Source organism: Eretmochelys imbricata, chromosome 3 (assembly GCF_965152235.1).
Source record: "Eretmochelys imbricata isolate rEreImb1 chromosome 3, rEreImb1.hap1, whole genome shotgun sequence".
NCBI lineage: Eukaryota > Metazoa > Chordata > Testudines > Cheloniidae > Eretmochelys > Eretmochelys imbricata.
In genome coordinates, this window is record NC_135574.1 from 154,593,528 (window position 1) to 154,611,689 (window position 18,162).

The 18,162-nt window shown below is 41.3% G+C and overlaps 1 protein-coding gene and 3 non-coding genes across 4 annotated transcripts in view; all 4 read left to right on the top strand.

Moving 5' to 3' along the window:
- WDR43 (WD repeat domain 43) overlaps positions 1-18,162 on the top strand; it is a 35,370-nt gene that overhangs the window by 11,793 nt on the left and 5,415 nt on the right. Inside the window, exons 4-13 of the mRNA XM_077813638.1 lie at positions 5,764-5,884; positions 6,985-7,124; positions 7,744-7,846; positions 8,824-8,888; positions 9,220-9,391; positions 9,904-9,990; positions 13,794-13,925; positions 14,468-14,605; positions 16,049-16,135; positions 18,115-18,146. Coding sequence (XP_077669764.1) covers positions 5,764-5,884; positions 6,985-7,124; positions 7,744-7,846; positions 8,824-8,888; positions 9,220-9,391; positions 9,904-9,990; positions 13,794-13,925; positions 14,468-14,605; positions 16,049-16,135; positions 18,115-18,146 — 1,077 coding nt within the window. The remainder of the gene's footprint in view (positions 1-5,763; positions 5,885-6,984; positions 7,125-7,743; positions 7,847-8,823; positions 8,889-9,219; positions 9,392-9,903; positions 9,991-13,793; positions 13,926-14,467; positions 14,606-16,048; positions 16,136-18,114; positions 18,147-18,162) is intronic.
- On the top strand, positions 1,820-1,897 carry LOC144263344 (small nucleolar RNA SNORD53/SNORD92). The gene has a single exon (XR_013345807.1). It is a non-coding gene; the product is annotated as a small nucleolar RNA SNORD53/SNORD92 (small nucleolar RNA).
- LOC144263346 (small nucleolar RNA SNORD53/SNORD92) lies at positions 7,240-7,319 on the top strand. Its single transcript, XR_013345809.1, has one exon. It is a non-coding gene; the product is annotated as a small nucleolar RNA SNORD53/SNORD92 (small nucleolar RNA).
- LOC144263345 (small nucleolar RNA SNORD53/SNORD92) lies at positions 11,028-11,105 on the top strand. Its single transcript, XR_013345808.1, has one exon. It is a non-coding gene; the product is annotated as a small nucleolar RNA SNORD53/SNORD92 (small nucleolar RNA).

Sequence of the window (18,162 nt, forward strand, 5' to 3'; positions counted from 1 at the left end):
GAGTTCACTAATTTTTCTGAGTCCATAGAAATGTCTGTTGGCTTTCAGCAGCAGAATAGTAGACTCTTGTGAGATGTCTCTACAATAGCTATTTAGGGTAAAATTTTCAAGTGCCCTAAATGATTTAGGAGCTCAAATACTGTTTTCAAAAGTGACTTGGGCACTTAGGCTGCTACCTCATTTTGAAAATAGGACTTGAACTCCTAAATCAAGAATGTGTCTTGCCCTTAAGCCCAAACAAACCTGATACTCTTTGAAACACACAGTAGTCCTGTTTGCAATAAATTATTTGCAGTAAAACCTAATATGCAAAACTCATTGAGTTTCAGGCTCATGTGATCATGAGACAGTCAAGATGATATTCTTGTGCTATGGTTGGATGCTGATGCACATCCCGCTGAAGTGAATGGAAAGGGTTCTGTTCACTTCAGTGGGCATTGGCTAAAACCCATAGATTGGGCCACATTCTTTTGTGGTGAAGCAGCTTTGCACATCAGCACCAGAAGAAAGCAGTCTGAAAATGACTGACTAGCCATGGGAGAGTCACATCAGTTTATGGGAATCCTCTAGAGCCAGCACAGTGGGATATGGGTTTGGGTAAGGTAGAATACGTGCATGAACCTGAGCAGCTTCATGAGCCTCTTACGGATGTTAGCAGTCATTAAAGATTAGAGAAGTCTTCAGACAGTTCTAACCGTACACCAGGGGGACTGACCAAGCCTTTTGCACAGCCAGAGCAGATCAGGGAATGCAAAGGTGGTTTAAATCCACATTTGCCATTCCTTCCTGAGCTGTATTGTGCAGTCCTCTGCTGCAGGTGATATTACTTGGAGGCTGTTGTGTTCTTAGATGCTGAGCCATCCACAAACACCCTGCCATTCCAGACCCCTGACAGGGATGAGTGGTTGTATGGCTGGGGAAAAATGACCTATTTAACATGACCTGGTATCCAATTACCTACATGCTTAAGACACCCTCATTTGCCCTCCTGTAGTTTCTCAGGCACCACTTCTTTCCCCCCATTCCACTATCGCTGCTGCGATTCGGTACAGAGCAGGGAGGGAGTGGTGAGCTGGCCATCTTGTGAATTCTCTCCAAGTGAAGTTCTTTTTGGAATGACTCGTTCTGCAGATGGCATTTTCTGGTTGAAGTGGTAGTTCACATTGACCAAAAGTAGCACAATAAGACATCATATGAATCACAACATCATCATCATCACATGCACTCCAGCATATCCCAGGTACTTATCTATTGGATCAACCCCGCCTATTGTTGTGTTTGTATTTCATTTTGTTCAACATCAGTATCTATCTTCTAAGGACCACATCTATTCTCCTGTTACAGCACAGGAGGTATGTGACCACTGGAACCATGCTCAGCTACAGATGAGTGGGCTCCTGCCCTATGACCTGCCATTGTTGTGCTGGGTTCGTCATTGTCCATGGCTTTCCTACCACTGCTGTTTGTGGCTGGCTGATTTGAAAATCTTATCAGGCACAAGAATGTGCAAATGATGCCGACAGCTATGCAGTCCTCACCACTGTTGGTTTGTTGTGTTTCATGGGCGTGGCCTGTGGATTTTTTTTTTTTCCCCCCCAAGCACTCTTTTACTACTTGCTTTTTTGACATGCTAAGTCTGGAATCTTTGGAAAAGTGAGTGTGACGTTTAAACTGCTATGTCACTTACGCACTTTTGAAAATTTTACCTTCGGAATCCAAAGGGCGTTCTCGCACCATGGTGTAAAGTCAGGAACTGATATCCTGACACTGTAGCGTTCGTTAAATCAGTAGTCTTTGCCCATTCATTAAGCAGAATGCCTTGCTGTGATGATACCCACTTGGTTTCGCTCACTACTGATGTGCAGTGGGGACAACTTCCTCTTGGCTGTCTGAGCAGGCTGGTGCTGATTGTAATAGTGTAAAACAAAAGCTGAAGGCAGCAATTGCTAGAGGGCCAGAGTAGTCATTTGTTTCTTTTTTTAATTTTGCAAAATCTGCTTTGAAAATTAAAACACAAACCATATCCTCTTGACTTCGAAGTGCCGTCTTTGATAAAGCTAGCACTCAGTAGGACACTCGTAACATTGCATTGTCGTTGGTGGAGCTCCACTGGTGGTGGCAAGGGTAGAAGTGCTAGTGCAGACTTGCCAGCAGCAGACTATTCTAGCGTTACGACCAGTGGAAATTGGAAGAAAAATGCTTGTGTGGACACAGCCTTAGGTCGTGACAGGATGTCTCAGATTCTGTATCTCAGTCGGTGTAGTACTGTATGGTCTTTAAAATCGCTCTGGTTCCTTTGTTTGACCACTGTTGTCATCTTGTCAGCTGGTACGGTCATTCTTTCAATATCTAGCTCACAATGTGTTTAGAGTACAGAAAATGATGTAAAGGCTTTGCCAATGTGCTGGTGTGTGTTGCGAATTATGAAACTTATCTGGAATGGGGAGTGAGTCTCTGTGAAGTGATCTTAGTAAGAGAGGGTGGGACTGATTTGGCCTCTCTCCTTTTGCTGCTATATGCCGCTCTGACAACATGGCATCGGTGCAGGTAGCTCTGTACTACATATCCCAGTGTATAGGGGTGGGAGGAGGAGGTGTTCCCATAGTGCTAGGTGCTGCACAGATTTTAAGCTGCTGCATAGCACTTATTTAGCACTGGGGAGGCTGCCATAAGTTACAGAACCACCCAGGGCTGCTTGAGCCATTTCAGTTCTGCAGCAGCCCAGAATCTGAAAGAGACAAAGGTAGCATAAAGCAACCTTTGCCCTCCTTTTCCCTGGTGTGCGCCTCGTGGGTGGTACTGCACAGAATCTAGCCAGGTGTGTTTTTGAAAGGAAATTCTCAGGGTATGTCTGCATTGCAGCCAGGACAGTGAGTGCCAGCTTCTGTAGATCTACTGGCACTAGCTGTATTCGAGCTAGCTCACTGAAATTAGAAGGGAGGATGCCGTGGTGTGGGCTTCACAAGCCTGCCTGACTCCCCTGAGTACGTATTTGCCTCTGCAGCTTGCATTGAAGCTCTCACCACTGTGTCCTCTCTTCTGTTTTTAGCAAGCTAGCTAGAGTACAGCTGGTGTGGGTATGTCAACATAAGCTGCCATTCACATCCCTCACTGCAGTATAGATGTACACTCAAATATGGTGACCTGTAAATTTTATTCTTCTGTGCCATTTCCCTGAAATAATTGTCTTTAATAGTTTAAACAGAATAGTTGACTTCTTACAAAAGATTAAAAGAGAGTTCTGAGTAGACATAATTAAAAACCATCAGTGTTGTGGTGAAAGAACTTAACAGTTGTAAGTAAAAGTAGGTGGTTATAGAAGATTTTTTGTTCTCAGGAAGTCTGTTTCAGCCCATCTCTTCTCAGATAGTTCAGTTGTTAATGCAGCAGTAAGCCTGTATGTTTCTCCTAATTCTTTCACTGGAATCCACAACTATTGTTTTTGGGAATCTGCGAAAGCACCGCCATCTAATGATTGATTAGTACTGTGCAGATAGGTCTCTGCTTGGTTTAATGCTAAATTTAAAAAATCTTGTCAGAAGAGCAAGTTGTCTTTCTCTTCCCTGGATGACTTTTTGGCTCCCCCAGAAGGGGCTGGGTTGCTCATGCTCAGTGGGAACTGATCTGTATTCGTGTATTTGTTCCTTAAAGAATTTCCTTATGGTAGCATTGATCTCAGTGGATTGCCCTGAGTCTGTTTGTCACTGAGTTCTCAGTAGCTCACTAAGCCAAAATTACCACAGGATGTTTGATTTAGATGACTTGCATGGAAGCAATATTAGCTAAAGTCTTGTTTTTGTAGCTTCATCGCTGGAACCAACACAGTACTTTGATCAGTGCAACCTGTGGATTTGGAGATGCCTTGAAAAATCACCGCTAGGGGCCGGATTGTTCATAGGTGGGGTTTATCATGTGACCTGTATTCAGTGTCTCAGTAGTTGCTCAAAGCATTTAACAATGGTTGCCTTTAACGTTTGAAAGAAACCATGTTCGCTGCAGTTATCTGCCTTTGTAGATAACTACAGAAGAAATTTACTTAATTAGAATATATAAACTGAAGGCACACCAACCACATAAAAATCACAGTTCTGTCTGAAAATCCCTTACCTGCAGTTGTTACAAGTCACACTTAATGTTACTGTGATTGAAAACTGGAAAAAATTATTTTTCTTTATCCTGTCGTATTTACTTTGTGTAGTTGATAGCTCTAAGGTACAAGAATTTTCCCTGTTTCCACTGGTTTTTTGGAGTATTTCACACAGTAACGGGGCAGAGAAACCTTTTTTTTCAAGACCTAGAAAAAGGTGATTGTCAAACTGTCAAGGGTCCTCCTAGAATGATCTAGGGACAGGTATGGCACTTGAAACTACTTTAAACTTCTTAAAATGGAGTTCAAATTTCGTCCTTTTAAACAAAGATTGTGAAACTGTATTAAAACAACCCACTTGAAATATGTTTTGAAATCTCCACTGATATGAATATTGACTCTGTGATCCCGGTGGGTATCCATTTTACTAATTCCAAGGGGAAACACTGCCCAGTAACACATGTTTCAAAATCAGAAAGATCAGACACAGAACAGCAGGAAACTTCCACACTTCTTTTGGTAAGAAATTAAAGCATTGAATGGGTATATACACTGAAATACTTTTTTGGGGGGGGAGGGGGAGGAAGCAGTGTTAGAGAAGGGGGTTAAATACCAAACCTACCCAAAAGAGCAGTGGAAAACTTCTGCTCTTCTGTCTCACCTGCTGTAGCTGCTTATTGTCTGACTGCATTTTTGCTATGTGTCACCAGTATCACAATATAGCTCTTCCTTGCTGTATAGTTTCATATCTAAATATTTTATATGGCAGGAATCTTTAAATAGTAACTTATGATTTTTAGACATATTTTATATTTATTGGTTTAAAATTTTTTTACATGGGCCAGAGCAGAATATTTAAATAGATAAGTGTCAATTTGGATGCTGTTTGCTTAGTCTTGTCCTTTTCCTCTTTGGAAGAGCATATGAAACCAAAGAACTCTGTTGAACATATCATTACCTGTGAAATATACAGGCAATGAAACCTGTTCCATTTAGACTTTTCTGTTGGATTGTCAAGGATAGTGTAGAATAAACTAGCTTGGTTTTGAAGATATTCAATCTTGTGAATATTGCATTGAAGCATTTCAGAAAAAACGGTCTTAAAATTGTAACACTGAACCAAATGTTTATGATGGGTTGCATGGGTCACTTCTTACACTGAATGAACTCCTCTTGCAATTTAGTGGCCTGTGTGAAGCGTGTTGGTCACTAACTAGTTCCTGGTGGAGACAAGTGTACATGGCAACGTTTGATGCTTTTATAACACCTTTATTCACCTTAATGTGAAAATGTTAACAAAAGTCCTTTAATGAACTAAGCCTCAATAATGGCACACAGCAGAATTACACTGTTGGGAGAGTCTGTCCAGAACAAGTTGAGCACACTTTCTGGGGTCTAATGCAGTAGGAATCATGTACTACTGTGCCCCATGCTACATCTGTTTTGGGTGTAGAGGACTTTGGGGCAGTCAGTTGATGCACATTAATAATTTTGTGTGTAAACGGCTTTGGTTGTGGGGGGAGAAACAACTAATTGCTGTGACACAACTTGTAGCTTCTTAAATCTATTGCATTTTTCTTAGCCTCTTCAGCATTGCAGCTCTGAGTTTGAGATGTATTAACTGGTGCCCCTTTCTTTTCTCACCTTCCTCTGTTCCCTTGCAAACAAAAATCTAGCAAATGGAAAGGTGACAACAGCAGTGTTAGCTGCCTGTGCATCAGCCCAGATGGAAAGATGTTACTTTCAGCTGGTCGAACTATCAAATTGTGGGACCTGGAGACCAAAGAAGTCTACAGAGTAAGTGAATTTTTTTAATACTGGATCTAAAAAAATCCTTCCCTGATTAAACTGACCTCGTGTGGCTAGTATTTCCTGATGCAGCAAGTCCCAGTTGTGTTGAGTATAAAGAAATAATTGTCAGTCCAGGGGCTACTGGAAGTTGCTGCTATGATGATACCTTCACACTGTGGTTTGACTTGCTGACAGTTGAATGAGGACACTAAATTCCTTGGCTGTGTTTTAGTGTGCTGTCAGTAGCCCCTGTGCAAGCCAATATTAACATAAGCTTCATATGGTTCCTTTACACTGGATGCATTTTTTGCGTGTTCTCCTAATTCTGACTATAGAGATGTAAAAATAGACCGAACCAGCTCCTTTCAGATGTGACAATGGACTCTGCCAGCAGCATTCAGCAGAGACCCAGTGCTATTAGACTTCAGACAGCATCTTTCCAATCTTAATGTAACCGGCTACATTATTAATCTGTTACCTAAACAGGTTGGGAGGCATAGTAGCAAACATCCTGTTTGGTACACAGACAAAAACCTGATCTAAACACATGGAACTTAATTATTCGCTGGTAATCTCCAATTAAAAATAGTAGGTGCATTGACTGACCAGAATACTCAACTGTAGGCAGAAAATGAAAACAGGAGTCTGTTTTCTTGTAAGCCCCATGAGAAGATGAACAGACGGGGAAGTAACTTTGGGCAGTAACAGCACTGCCTGTGTAACACTGCCTCATTGGGTAGTCCCGCAGGGGACTTTGTAAAATACAGAAGGTTGTTGGGGAGGATGACTTCTTTCTCTCTCAATTTTTTTCCCCAACCTGAAATTCCACCTATTAGTCTGTCTCTTTTCCTTGTGTAACCTCTTTCATTTCTCTCTTCATGAATATCATGAGGTTCAAGAAACCCTTCATGGAGATTTATAAACTCAAGGCAGCTGGATTCTAGTTCTAACTGAAAACACTGCAGAAACGTCTTGACTTATTCTGTAATACTTGGATTTGACCTGTGCAGCTTGCATAATGTTCCTCGTCTCAGCTTAAACATCAAAATTTTACTATATGACTGCTCCTCACCATCCCATCACAAGTAAAATTTCATTTCCTCTAGAATTTCACAGGCCATGCAACAGCAGTTTCATCATTAATGTTCACCACGGTACGACCTCCGAATGAAAGTCAGCCCTTTGATGGAATTACAGGACTCTATTTCTTGTCTGGAGCAGCACGTGACCGGTTACTCAGTGTATGGTATGTAGGCTTTTCTTGTGACAATCTGTTGATGCTCAGTTTGAGCATAAACTTTTCACAAAAGTATTAATTGTATTCTGTTGCTCATAGATAAACAGAGGGTTATTCTGGTTTGATGCAATGATGATTCAACTGTGGTTTCAATTCACTGACAATCAAATGAGGATGTGAATTTCCTTGGCTGTGTCTGAGCATGCTACCTGTAGACCCTACTCAGGACTATAATACATGCTATGAGCATGTTACATGACTGACTTCTTTGCTCTTAGTGTCTTTTTTAAAAAGTGTGTGTTTAAAAATTCACATTTTCTTTGCACTTGGATAGTTTTGTACAAGAATCTTGCCTAAGTGTTTGGTGTTTTTTTTTTTTTAAGTAGTTTACGGTTTGGGGCTAGAACACTTAGGAGTTTAAGAGAACTTAATATGATTGGCATGGTCAGCTTTGAATAGTTAAAACACTTTTTAATAGTTAAATTAATCCACATAGAGCTGGGTTGTAGATGGTCACTGTTTAGGGAATTTATAATATTGTGCTCTCCTTCAGTGATGATGCAGAGGGTAGCAGAGTAATTAATGTTTTTTTCTTACTACGCTAAATATGTGCTATTTGTGTCTCCAGGCAGATCAGATCAGATAGGAAAGACAAGAATGCTGTGATGTCTTTTACTGTTACAGATGAGCCAGTCTTTATTGACCTAACAGTGTCAGAAAGCAAAGAGGAGGTAAGAGAAGTAGTTTGCACTTGTACGTTTTGGTTTCAAGTTTTCAGTGCTGATTTCTTGTTAATGTTGGAAGAAAACACTTCGGTGTGTGGTAAGCAAGGATGAATGTTGAATGCGAATTAATGGGTTTGTTTGAGAACTGATGTTACAGACTAGGGAACTACACAGTAACAGCATTCAGACTTCCCTCCCTTAAATGTTTTTCAGCATTCTTGTTAATAATGTGAAAATGTTAACTGACTTATAAAATTGAAACAATTTATTATCAATCAGTCACTTGCCACATCTTGTAGCACAAAATAAGCATGTTTCTTTCCGAAATAGGGTTCAGGTATTGCCATGGTTTTCCTGAAATGAGGAGGCAAGGACAATCCCACTGAATTTTGAATGAATTACAATTGAATATGTTGTATCAGATATGCATTCCATAAGTCAGATTTTTAGCACATTACGATGTTCTGCGGGAAACTTCTACATAAAAGAATCGGGGAATTGAAACACATCTTATTCACAGATGACACATCTGAAGCAAGTTCAATAACATTTCAGTCTCTATTTAAGCCACAATGCTCTTTCCTACATCATTCACTTTCCTTCTTAAAATGCACTACGTCAAGCCAAGTTTTCTACTTTTTCACCCATTACTGTGGAGATCTCAGACAGAATATGATATATATGTATACCTGTTAATTGGCCAAAGAGGCATGTATGGCTGACTTGCTGCCTCGCATACATGTTCTTCTATAGAAACAGCCTCCATGTATATATGCTGAAAATCTTGCTTTATTAAACAGGTACCAAACCTATGCCTCTCCACTTGGGCCCAAGCCATTTTAGTAGGATTGCCCATATCTGTGGTACTTCAGTAGCTTCACTTTAAGTTCCTACCATAGTAGCATATGTTAATTTCTCATGATGTATCAATGACTGGAAGTTTGTTCTCTGATCTAATAAAAACCATATGTTGTGACTTTCAGCCGGTGAAGTTAGCAGTTGTATGCAGAGATGGACAGTTGCATTTATTTGAACACATCTTAAATGGGTAAGTTGGTATTTAAAAAATACACGGTGCTTGTTTTTCAGAAATTGTGTTCTATAAAGTTGGTACCTTGCATATGTAACTGTGGGAGACCGTTATCTAGTGGTTAGAGCAGAGGACTGTGAAAATTAGTTTCTTGCATTCTACACTTAGCTCTGCTATTGACTATCACATTAGACAAGTTGCTTAACCTCCTTGAGCCTCACTTAACCCACCTTTAAAATTATGAACTGTTGAGATTGAGTTGATTGGAGAGCTGACAGAAGGTGCTCTAGAAATGCAAAGTATTATTGTTTTTAGCTAAATCTGTTTTGATTAAATCATTTCTTTTCAGATACTGCAAAAAGCCCTTAACATCAAATTGTACTATTCAGATAGCAACGTCTGGAAAGGACAGCGATGCCACACCAAAACCAGTCCCTATTCTAGCAGCTGCATTTTGCTCCGACAAGCAGTCGTTACTGCTTGTGTATGGAAACACCTTACAACCCATCATTGAGAGAGTGGTATGTAAAGCCTACTTGATTTGGAACCTAATGTTTTGTAAGCATGTAACACAAACTCCCAACTACTCTCTGAATGGAGGAATTTTTAATTTGGACTTGCGTAGCGAGGTAAAGCCACTCTTTTCTGTGGTGTGTTCAGTGCCCTCAGTACAGCTGTCTGAAAGGAAATTTTGATCCTGCTTTCTTTTATTAAATACAATATAGCTAATGTTGGGGGTATTTCCTGCTGTTGTTCCAACAGGCATTGTTGAGCACTCCATTTCAGCAACGTGAAAACTGGTGTTTGTCATTTAAGCTTCAGTTGAAGGTCCTCCATTACCTGAACAAGTTCCCTTGAAAGGCATAGGAATCTGGTGACTTGGGGAAAAGCAAAGCAGCTGCTTTCCTGAAGTAACTGAAATTTCACTTTACAGATAATGCCTGCTGAGTTATTTCTAACCTGTTGAAGTAGCTTCATGAGTCACAGTGGTGTGTTAAAATGATGTGGACTGTTTCTTTTCTTCCCATGTTAGTCCTTGAACACCGCTGAATCTCACGTATGCTTGATAAGGGACGTTCAAAAGACCATGGCACTTCAAACAGAAATGTCTGTAACAAAGGTGAGTGGTCTATGAAACATCATCCTAGTCCCTGTTCCGGTTTTATATTTATCAATACTAAACCTTTCACTTTAGCAGGGAAGATAGGGTTCTACACTGGTTACTTCTGAGGAGAAATTCAATAACAAATAGCATTCCTTGAACAAAATGCATCTCATCGGCTTTTTACTGGTCCTAGCACACAGTGCTTAGATGGAGATAGGGTATTGCATACTAGGACTAGGACTACTACTGCCTTCATCTCTGTATTTAAGAGGAGGTATCTCCAGTTTTTGCCAGGAGGTATCTCCAGTTTTGCCTTGGGTCATGAGAAGTTGCTCTTGCAGCTCTCAGTTGGGCAAGGTTTGGGTGCTCTTGTGTTAGCATTTCTGTAAAATTAATCCTGCTTTTTTTGTAGATTCTTAAATCTGGTGTCCTGGCTTTTCTCTGCAGTGGCCTTCATATGTTCCAATTCCCCAGAGATACAGCACCTGGGAATATGAACTTGAAATCTTACACAACAATGTCTGTTGAGACCATTTTCCACCTCTGGCCCATGTGCAGGGTTCCCAGGGTATTAAAAGGGGAGGCTACCTTGAGATACTTATCAGTAAGTGGCTTTTGGTGAAGGGTGTTGTCGCTGTATAATCCCTGCCACTGCCTTTGCAACTTTGGAATCTCATCTTTCTTCAGGTTAAGAATTTCTGAATTAGTGGAAAGAACAAAAAGGCAGTTGAGGCTGCTCCCCATTTTGTACCCTGGGAACCCTGTATTATGGTATGAGTTGGCCCAGTTGATGCTCTGCTCAGAAGATTCCTGGCTTGCAGACTAAGTACACTTATCCCACAAGTGTAAATGTATAGAGGCGGCATTTTCTCAGACTACACTTACTGATAACTCTGAGTTGGCACACTTAATTTTGGTGTGTGAGTTGGCTTATTGGGTTTCGGACTACTACATCTCTGGGTTTCTGTGAGCCAGATGTGGGCTTGTGTTCTTTTGTAGTCATGAAGCCAATGATAGATGCACCAAAGTGAAAGCTGTAGGGAATCTTGGGCTTGCTGTGATGACCTTCGTCTTGGTTTCGCTTATTGCTGAATTCCATGAAGACGCATTTCTCTTGGCTGTCTGAGCATGCCTTCTGGAGAAGAGTTCCATGTGTCATGCACTTGGCACTGCCCTACAAATATCTGTAGCTAGAGTAGGTTTCAAAACCACATCTGCTGTACTGTAACAACATGAAATTGGAGTATCACATTTTGCCTACTACATCTAAACCTTACTAGAAGTGAGGTGATAAATGGAATTTGCTACAGTCATTATAGTAGTCTGTATTGGTGTACTGACAGCTAGTGCTGCTGCTTACTGGGAACCGGTCATATCTCGAAGCAAGAAGGATTAGGTCGGGTCAGTGCTGGAACGGATGATCTCTAAGTAAACAGGTTTCTGCAATAAGTGATTATTGGAGTTTTGTATGTGTCACACTTCCTTGCATCCGCACTGATCCAGCGTGATCACTGTGCTGCTGGAGGTGCTGACTTCCAATTGAGACTTACAACTTAGCTTCCTTGTGTTCATTAAAGATCCCATGGCTTTTCTTTGTGTGATAAAGGGTTGCTTATTCAAGCATCCTGGTCTGATTTAATTACTTGTATTCTGCCTCCCTAAATGAGAACCACTGCTCTAGAGTGCAAACTTACTTGATTGCACACACTCCTCCTCCTCCCCCCCTTTTGTCTGTTATAATTTATGCCCTCTCTCCTGCTGCACAAGTACATATACAATAGCTCCTCGCTTAACGTTGTAATTATGTTCCTGAAAAACGCGACGTTAAGCGAATCCAATTTCCCCATAAGCATTAATGTAAATGGGGCGGGGTGGGGGGGTGTTAGGTTCCAGGGGAATTTTTTTCACTGGACAAAAGACGTGTGTGTGTGTGTGTGTGTGTGTGTGTAAGTGTACATACTTATATAAACCTATACTACACACACACGCAGTATAAGTTTTAAACAATTTAATACTGTACACGGCAATGATGATTGTGAAGCTTGGTTGAGGTGGTGGAGTCAGAGGGTGTGATATATCCCAGGGAATGTTTTGCTGCTAAATGATGAGCTAGCACTTGGCTGAGCCCTCAAGGGCTAACACGTTGTTGTTAATGTAGCCTGACACTCTACAAGGCAGCCCGAATGAAGGGAGGAGACATAATAGATGCATGGCAGTGGCTACAAACATTCCCTGCAGAAACTGAACATAATAATAATGAACCCACACTATCCCACTGGAACACACCACTCCCTCCACTTTCGAAAGTGCTGGGGGGGTGGTGAGTGTGTGAGAGAGAGAGAGACGCACGTTGCCCATTTAAGTACGCTGACCCCACTCTAAGTACACTGCCTTTTTAAGTAGATCAGCTGCTGCTGCCAGCAAGCTCCCTCCATCCTAGTCCTGAGTGCCGTCATGTCCCCACCCTGCTCTGTGCAGATGGGGTGCAGGAGGAGGGGGACACCCTGACATCAACACCCCTCTTCCCCCACCCCCTGCACAGCAAGCAGGAGGCTCCTGGGAGCAGCTCCAAGGTAGAGGATAGGAGCAGCACATAGCAGTGGGGGGAGGGACGCCTGAACTGCCCGACAATTAATAGCCTGCTGGGAGGGTGCCGCACAGGGAATGTAAGGGAGCTGATGGGGAGCTGCCGACCAACCCTGGTTCCAAGCCCCCACCAGCTAGCTCCAATGGGCTACTCTTCAGGCAAGCAGTGGACAAAGCAGGTAGCTGCCAAACAATGTTATAAGGGAGCATTGCGCAACTTTAAACAAGCATGTTCTCTAATAGATCAGCAATGTTACAATGTTGTCCCGGTTCACCTTGTTTCGTTAAGTGAGGACTTACTGTACCAATAAAAATAAATCAACATGCAACTCTCACTAAATATTAAAAACAGTAAATTATTGATTCAAACAGAGCCAACGAATGATCCATTGTAATAAGAGCAAAAGCAAAACTGCAGCTGTGGTTGATGCTTACAGTTAAATGTCCACACCACATCGTAGCAAACATATTAACATACAGATGGCAACGACTTTGTATAATGCTTTGCAAGCTTAACAGAAACCCATCAAAATGCACACTGCCCTCTAGAGTCAAATGCACAGCGCCATCTAGGCCCTGATGTGTCTGGAGGAATTGGTGTCGCTAGTTATGCATTGCTGTGGGTAAAATGTGTGCAGGAAGTCTTTAAAAATTTTTTCCTCTAAAGCTTATCAGCCCCCCCCCCCGCACTCCTTCCCCCCAGAATACACGCACCTCCCCAAGGGGTCCTGCCCCCCAAGTTGGAGAACCTTTGCCCTAGAGATCCACTAATTTCCCTAAACTGTTGTATTGTGCTGCTGTTAAATGGTTGCTATCTTTCAGTGGTAGATAAGGCAATCCCTTTTTGAAGGTGTTAGATTTTCTACACTTACTATATATATTTCCAGCAAAGATGCAAGTGTTTCTGTTTTAAGTGTAATTAGGAAACACTTCCTCTAGTTGAACACCCTGGAATATAAATAAATGAATCTCACTTGGTGTGTAATTAGCCCAGTTACAAATATTAACTGAGTTAGTTCAGCAAATGGTCTACTGAGATCAACCTTAAACTTCATTATAGGGCTTTCCTGTCTTAATACTAGACATGGATTCTGAGAAGAGATATTCACACGTAGCAGGGAATGGTTTTACCGTGTGTGGGTCTGAAACAATAAACCAGTGTTTTGGACTACAGAAAACAAACATGAACATGTTTCCTATTTTTGTGTATGTGGCTGTCTCTTTGTCACTAGGTAAAAACGCCCATTGTGAACAAAGAAGCCAAAGTTTTAGTGCCTGGAATTCCTGGACATAGTGCAACCATCAAATCTCAGTCCTCTGGAATGCAGAAAATGGAAAGCAAAAGAAAACCTGGAGATAAAGAGGTAATCAAAGAGCTCTTACCAAACAGTAATAAGCATGCCAGATTGGACTGTTTTCCCTTTTTGGCCAAAATAATCATCCAGAGCTAACTGTTGTACTATCACTTGGTATGAATTGGCTTCATCTGGGATGAGCTCCCCTGCAGCTGTGAATGATAGCAGTCTTGCATCCAAGTTCTAGATGTTGCCCACAAATCTACCATGTTGAAGAACTTTGTATTCTTGCCTTCTCTCTGCTAGAGCATGTTGCTGGGCTTTGAACCCCACTTCTTCTCAACACAGATGCCATATTCCCCTTCTCCAGGTCTGCTTGCTCCTTCCTTCCTGAATGTCTCTGCTATGCCATGAGAGATAAGAACTTGTCCTGCTTAAAAAATATAGCAAGATAGGACTCAACATCGAGAACTGTTGCAGAGGGTTCAGTACCCTGGTTCAGCTGGTGGCTCAAAAAACACCTCTGAGAAAACGTAACTGATAGTCCAAGCCTTATATATTTGGTTACAAGTTGGTTTAAGTGACACTGCCCATATTTATTTCTTCTGCAGGATAGTATTGAAGACCGTCTTGGTGCAATGGATATTGACACTGTGAAAATAAAAACAAAAGGTGGCCTTCCACAAACTGACAGCTTTGCAGTGCTTTTGGTTCAGGGCTTGGAAAGCAATGATCCTGATATCTTAAATGTAAGTGTTATAAGAGCACCACGTGATGCTCAAGTTATTCTGCTTAGACTTGTGAAGTGGCTTCTTGTGCATGCTAGGCTGGATGACTAGTGTTTAAATTTGCCACTTCCTCTCTCCTGCTTTTTGCATTATCCCACTGCCTTGCAGCATAGAAACAGTAGTTCCATTATGTTTATCTGTCATATACATTGCTTTAATTGATGACATTTGCTATATTTTTTTCTATTTGATCTGCTTTGCAAGATGTCTTCTGGATCATCCCCCTAACTGAACCCCTGGATTTCAAAGCTAATCGGTTTGTTGTATATAACATAGAAATGTAGGGCTGGAAGGGACTTTGGAACGTCTTTTTAGTTCATCTCACATTGAGGCAGGACCACATATGGTATACCTAGACCATCCCCAGCAGGTGTTTGTCTAAATTATACTTAAAAACCTCCAGTGATGTGTATTCCACAGCCTCTCTAGGTAACATGTTTCAGTACTTAACTTTCTAACTATAAGGATAGTTTTTCCTAATATGTAACTTAAATTTCCCTTGCTACAGATTAAGCTGATTGCTTCTTGTCCTACCTTCAGTGAACATGGAGAACAATTGATTACCATCCTCTTTGTTATCAGGTCCCCATCAGTCTTCTTTTCTCAAAAATAAACATAACCTTTCCTCACAGGTCATGTTAAAAATGGTTATCTAACTGTATAAATTCTGTAGTGTCACAGTTCACCTGTTCTGCCATTAATATTAATAATGTGTCACTTTTTCCTTTTGGGTTTGATTAGAGCACGGTTTCTGTTTAGACCCGACTTGAGATCTTCTGAGTGGATATGCTTTGGATAAATAAGTATTGGAGGGCCCACAAGTCAGTTGATGTAATAAATCTGCTGTTGGGGATGTGTAGGAATAGGAGGCTTAAATATTTAAGAGAACTTGGTGCTGCATTAGCAGTCCTGGGAGTCCTGAATCTGAAGTCCTTTATCCACAGGACAGATGGAACACCGACAGTAGCAAGGAAAAGTTCCTGCCTCCTCTAATGTGCCTCAACCTTAACATGGAGAGGCTGCATGATGGATGAAATGAAGTTGTGTCCATGACCCAATCATTTCAGTTTTTTTTTTCATGAGCACTAAAGTTACTGAAAAAACAGAACAGCTCTGTAACGTGCAAACATGCTAGCAGCTTTTTTGCATATACCTCAAAGAACTTGCTTGTCTCTTTAGGAAGTGCCTCATTAAAGATGACTCTCTGCTCATCTTCTCTCTAGCACACATGTCCTCAGACTTTACATACAAGGTTGAGATGTGAGTGTCAGAGCTACAAACCTCATCTTTTTCTGTCTCCTGTTGTTCTGTGCCCTGTAGATATGTCTTTGGTGTCCTTGATTGTATACATATGTATTTATTGATGAATGTTTCTCTGATCTCATATTTTCCCCCTCTTCACAGAAAGTGCTTCAAACAAGGAAGGACGCTTTAATAAAGAACACAATAGCTAAAATACCTGTACATGCTGTCATTCCATTGCTGCATGAGGTAGGAGAATTACTGCTGTAGAACTTCTGCTGTTGTAGAACAAGTTAACTCTGGGAAGTCCAAATATACACCTGCTTTTACTCCATAGAATCGGTGTGGAGGTTATCCAGTATTGAAGCCGTTTTTGTCTTGACTCTGACAGTTGTCTCCTGAGGCAAACATATGGAAACCATGTCATTCCCAGAGTTGGGCTTAGCCTCCTGGTTGTGTTAACGAGGTATTGACCTCATACTAGTGTGGGCACTTAGAAGAGGCCAGCTTTGACTAGTCTGACTTGTTACTGAAACGTTTAATTCAGGAGAGCTGAGTCAGGTTCTGCATTACTCTGAAACCATGCAAAATAACTGCACATTCATTGGACTTGTCTCACTGTCAGTCCTGCTAGGGATTAACTGTGGTGTTTTTTCACAATAAAAACTGGAAGATGGTTTTGTGAAGACACTGGCCTAGGACTCAGCACAACCAGGAACTGAACTCTGATCTCCTGTCCCTTCTGTGACTTCCTTTGAGACTATTGGTGACTTAATGAATATCTGCACCTCAGATCCTCATGTATAAAATGGGGATAATGATCCTACCTAAGAGGGTGGTGTGAGAATAACTCCATTCGTACTTCAGAGGCACTCAGCGATACTACAATGATGGGGACCTTATATGTACCTAGTTGGCATGCTAGCAACAGTGTTACATTGAACTTGTACTTCCAGTTGAGGGTGAAAATTTTGTTTGCAGTGCTTAAGTCCCATTGTCAGAAGTGACTTAGGAGCCCAAGTCCCATTGAGTTCCAATGATACTTGGGTTCCTAAGTACCTTGAGTCACTTTTGAAAATGGGTCTTAGAGCCTAAATCAGTTAGGATAAAAAATGTAACGCGCTTAATTCTCTGCGTGTATTCAACTAGATTTGAAAAAAAAAACACCTTGTATTTGGACTGAAACTTCTCATGTGTAGCTTTACCCAGAAGCGGATTTCTGTTTTGAACTGATAACCCATTCAATCACTCGAGTTACCTGAATGTGAAATAAGTCCATTTTATTTAAAATTAAGGCGTGTTGTCTGCTTTTTAATACAAATGACTTTGGCTTGATGAAAGAAAAGGAGTACTTGTGGCATCTTAGAGACTAACCAATTCATTTGAGCATGAGCTTTCGTGAGCTACAGCTCACTTCATCGGATGCATCACGAAAGCTCATGCTCAAATAAATTGGTTAGTCTCTAAGGTGCCACAAGTACTCCTTTTCTTTTTGCGAATACAGACTAACACGGCTGTTACTCTGAAACCTGCCATTTGGCTTGATGGTAACCCTGAATGAGGAATGCTGACTGCCTTGTTTTGAATGTTAAACTTGCACCAAGCATACATGCTGATACGTTGATTCTAAGTAGGTACGGAGATGCAGTGTTTCCAATATAGACCCCTCTTTATTTGAGTGATCACACTTTCTGATATGTGCATGTTCATTTGACAGTATTAATCGGCGAGAGGAAAAGACCTTCACTTAACAAGTATATCCTTTCCAGTACTTGAGACTTTTTACTTGGTGCTCAGCACCCTTTTCCTGCAACAGTGGCTTGTCTTATCAACGTATCACCTGTGCAGCAGGTGCTGTAATAGATACTAAATAGAGTGAGATTTTGCATGCACAGTAACAGAGGGATTCGGTTCTGGTTCTTGCTGCCATCTATGACCTGGTTTCCATGTGCACTTGTAACATATAGTTTGACTCCTGTTAGCTTCAGTACTGTTACTGTAATGAAGCTCTGCTTCCCCAAAAGCAGTCAGTGCGCTGAACAAGGACATAGTGCAACCAATATGAGCTTCAGAGTGTACATTTTATTTATCGCTGGTGATTTCTAGCAGACTTTAAATACCTGAAGATTTTTGTGCCCCGATTTCTGGGCTGATACACAGATGTAATGTCAGGATGAGAACTATCATGTATATCATACTTCTAAGTGTCCTGATCTTTCTTTCTTCAGATTACAAAGAGGTTGCAAGGCCACCCGTACAGGTAAGAGAAATGATTC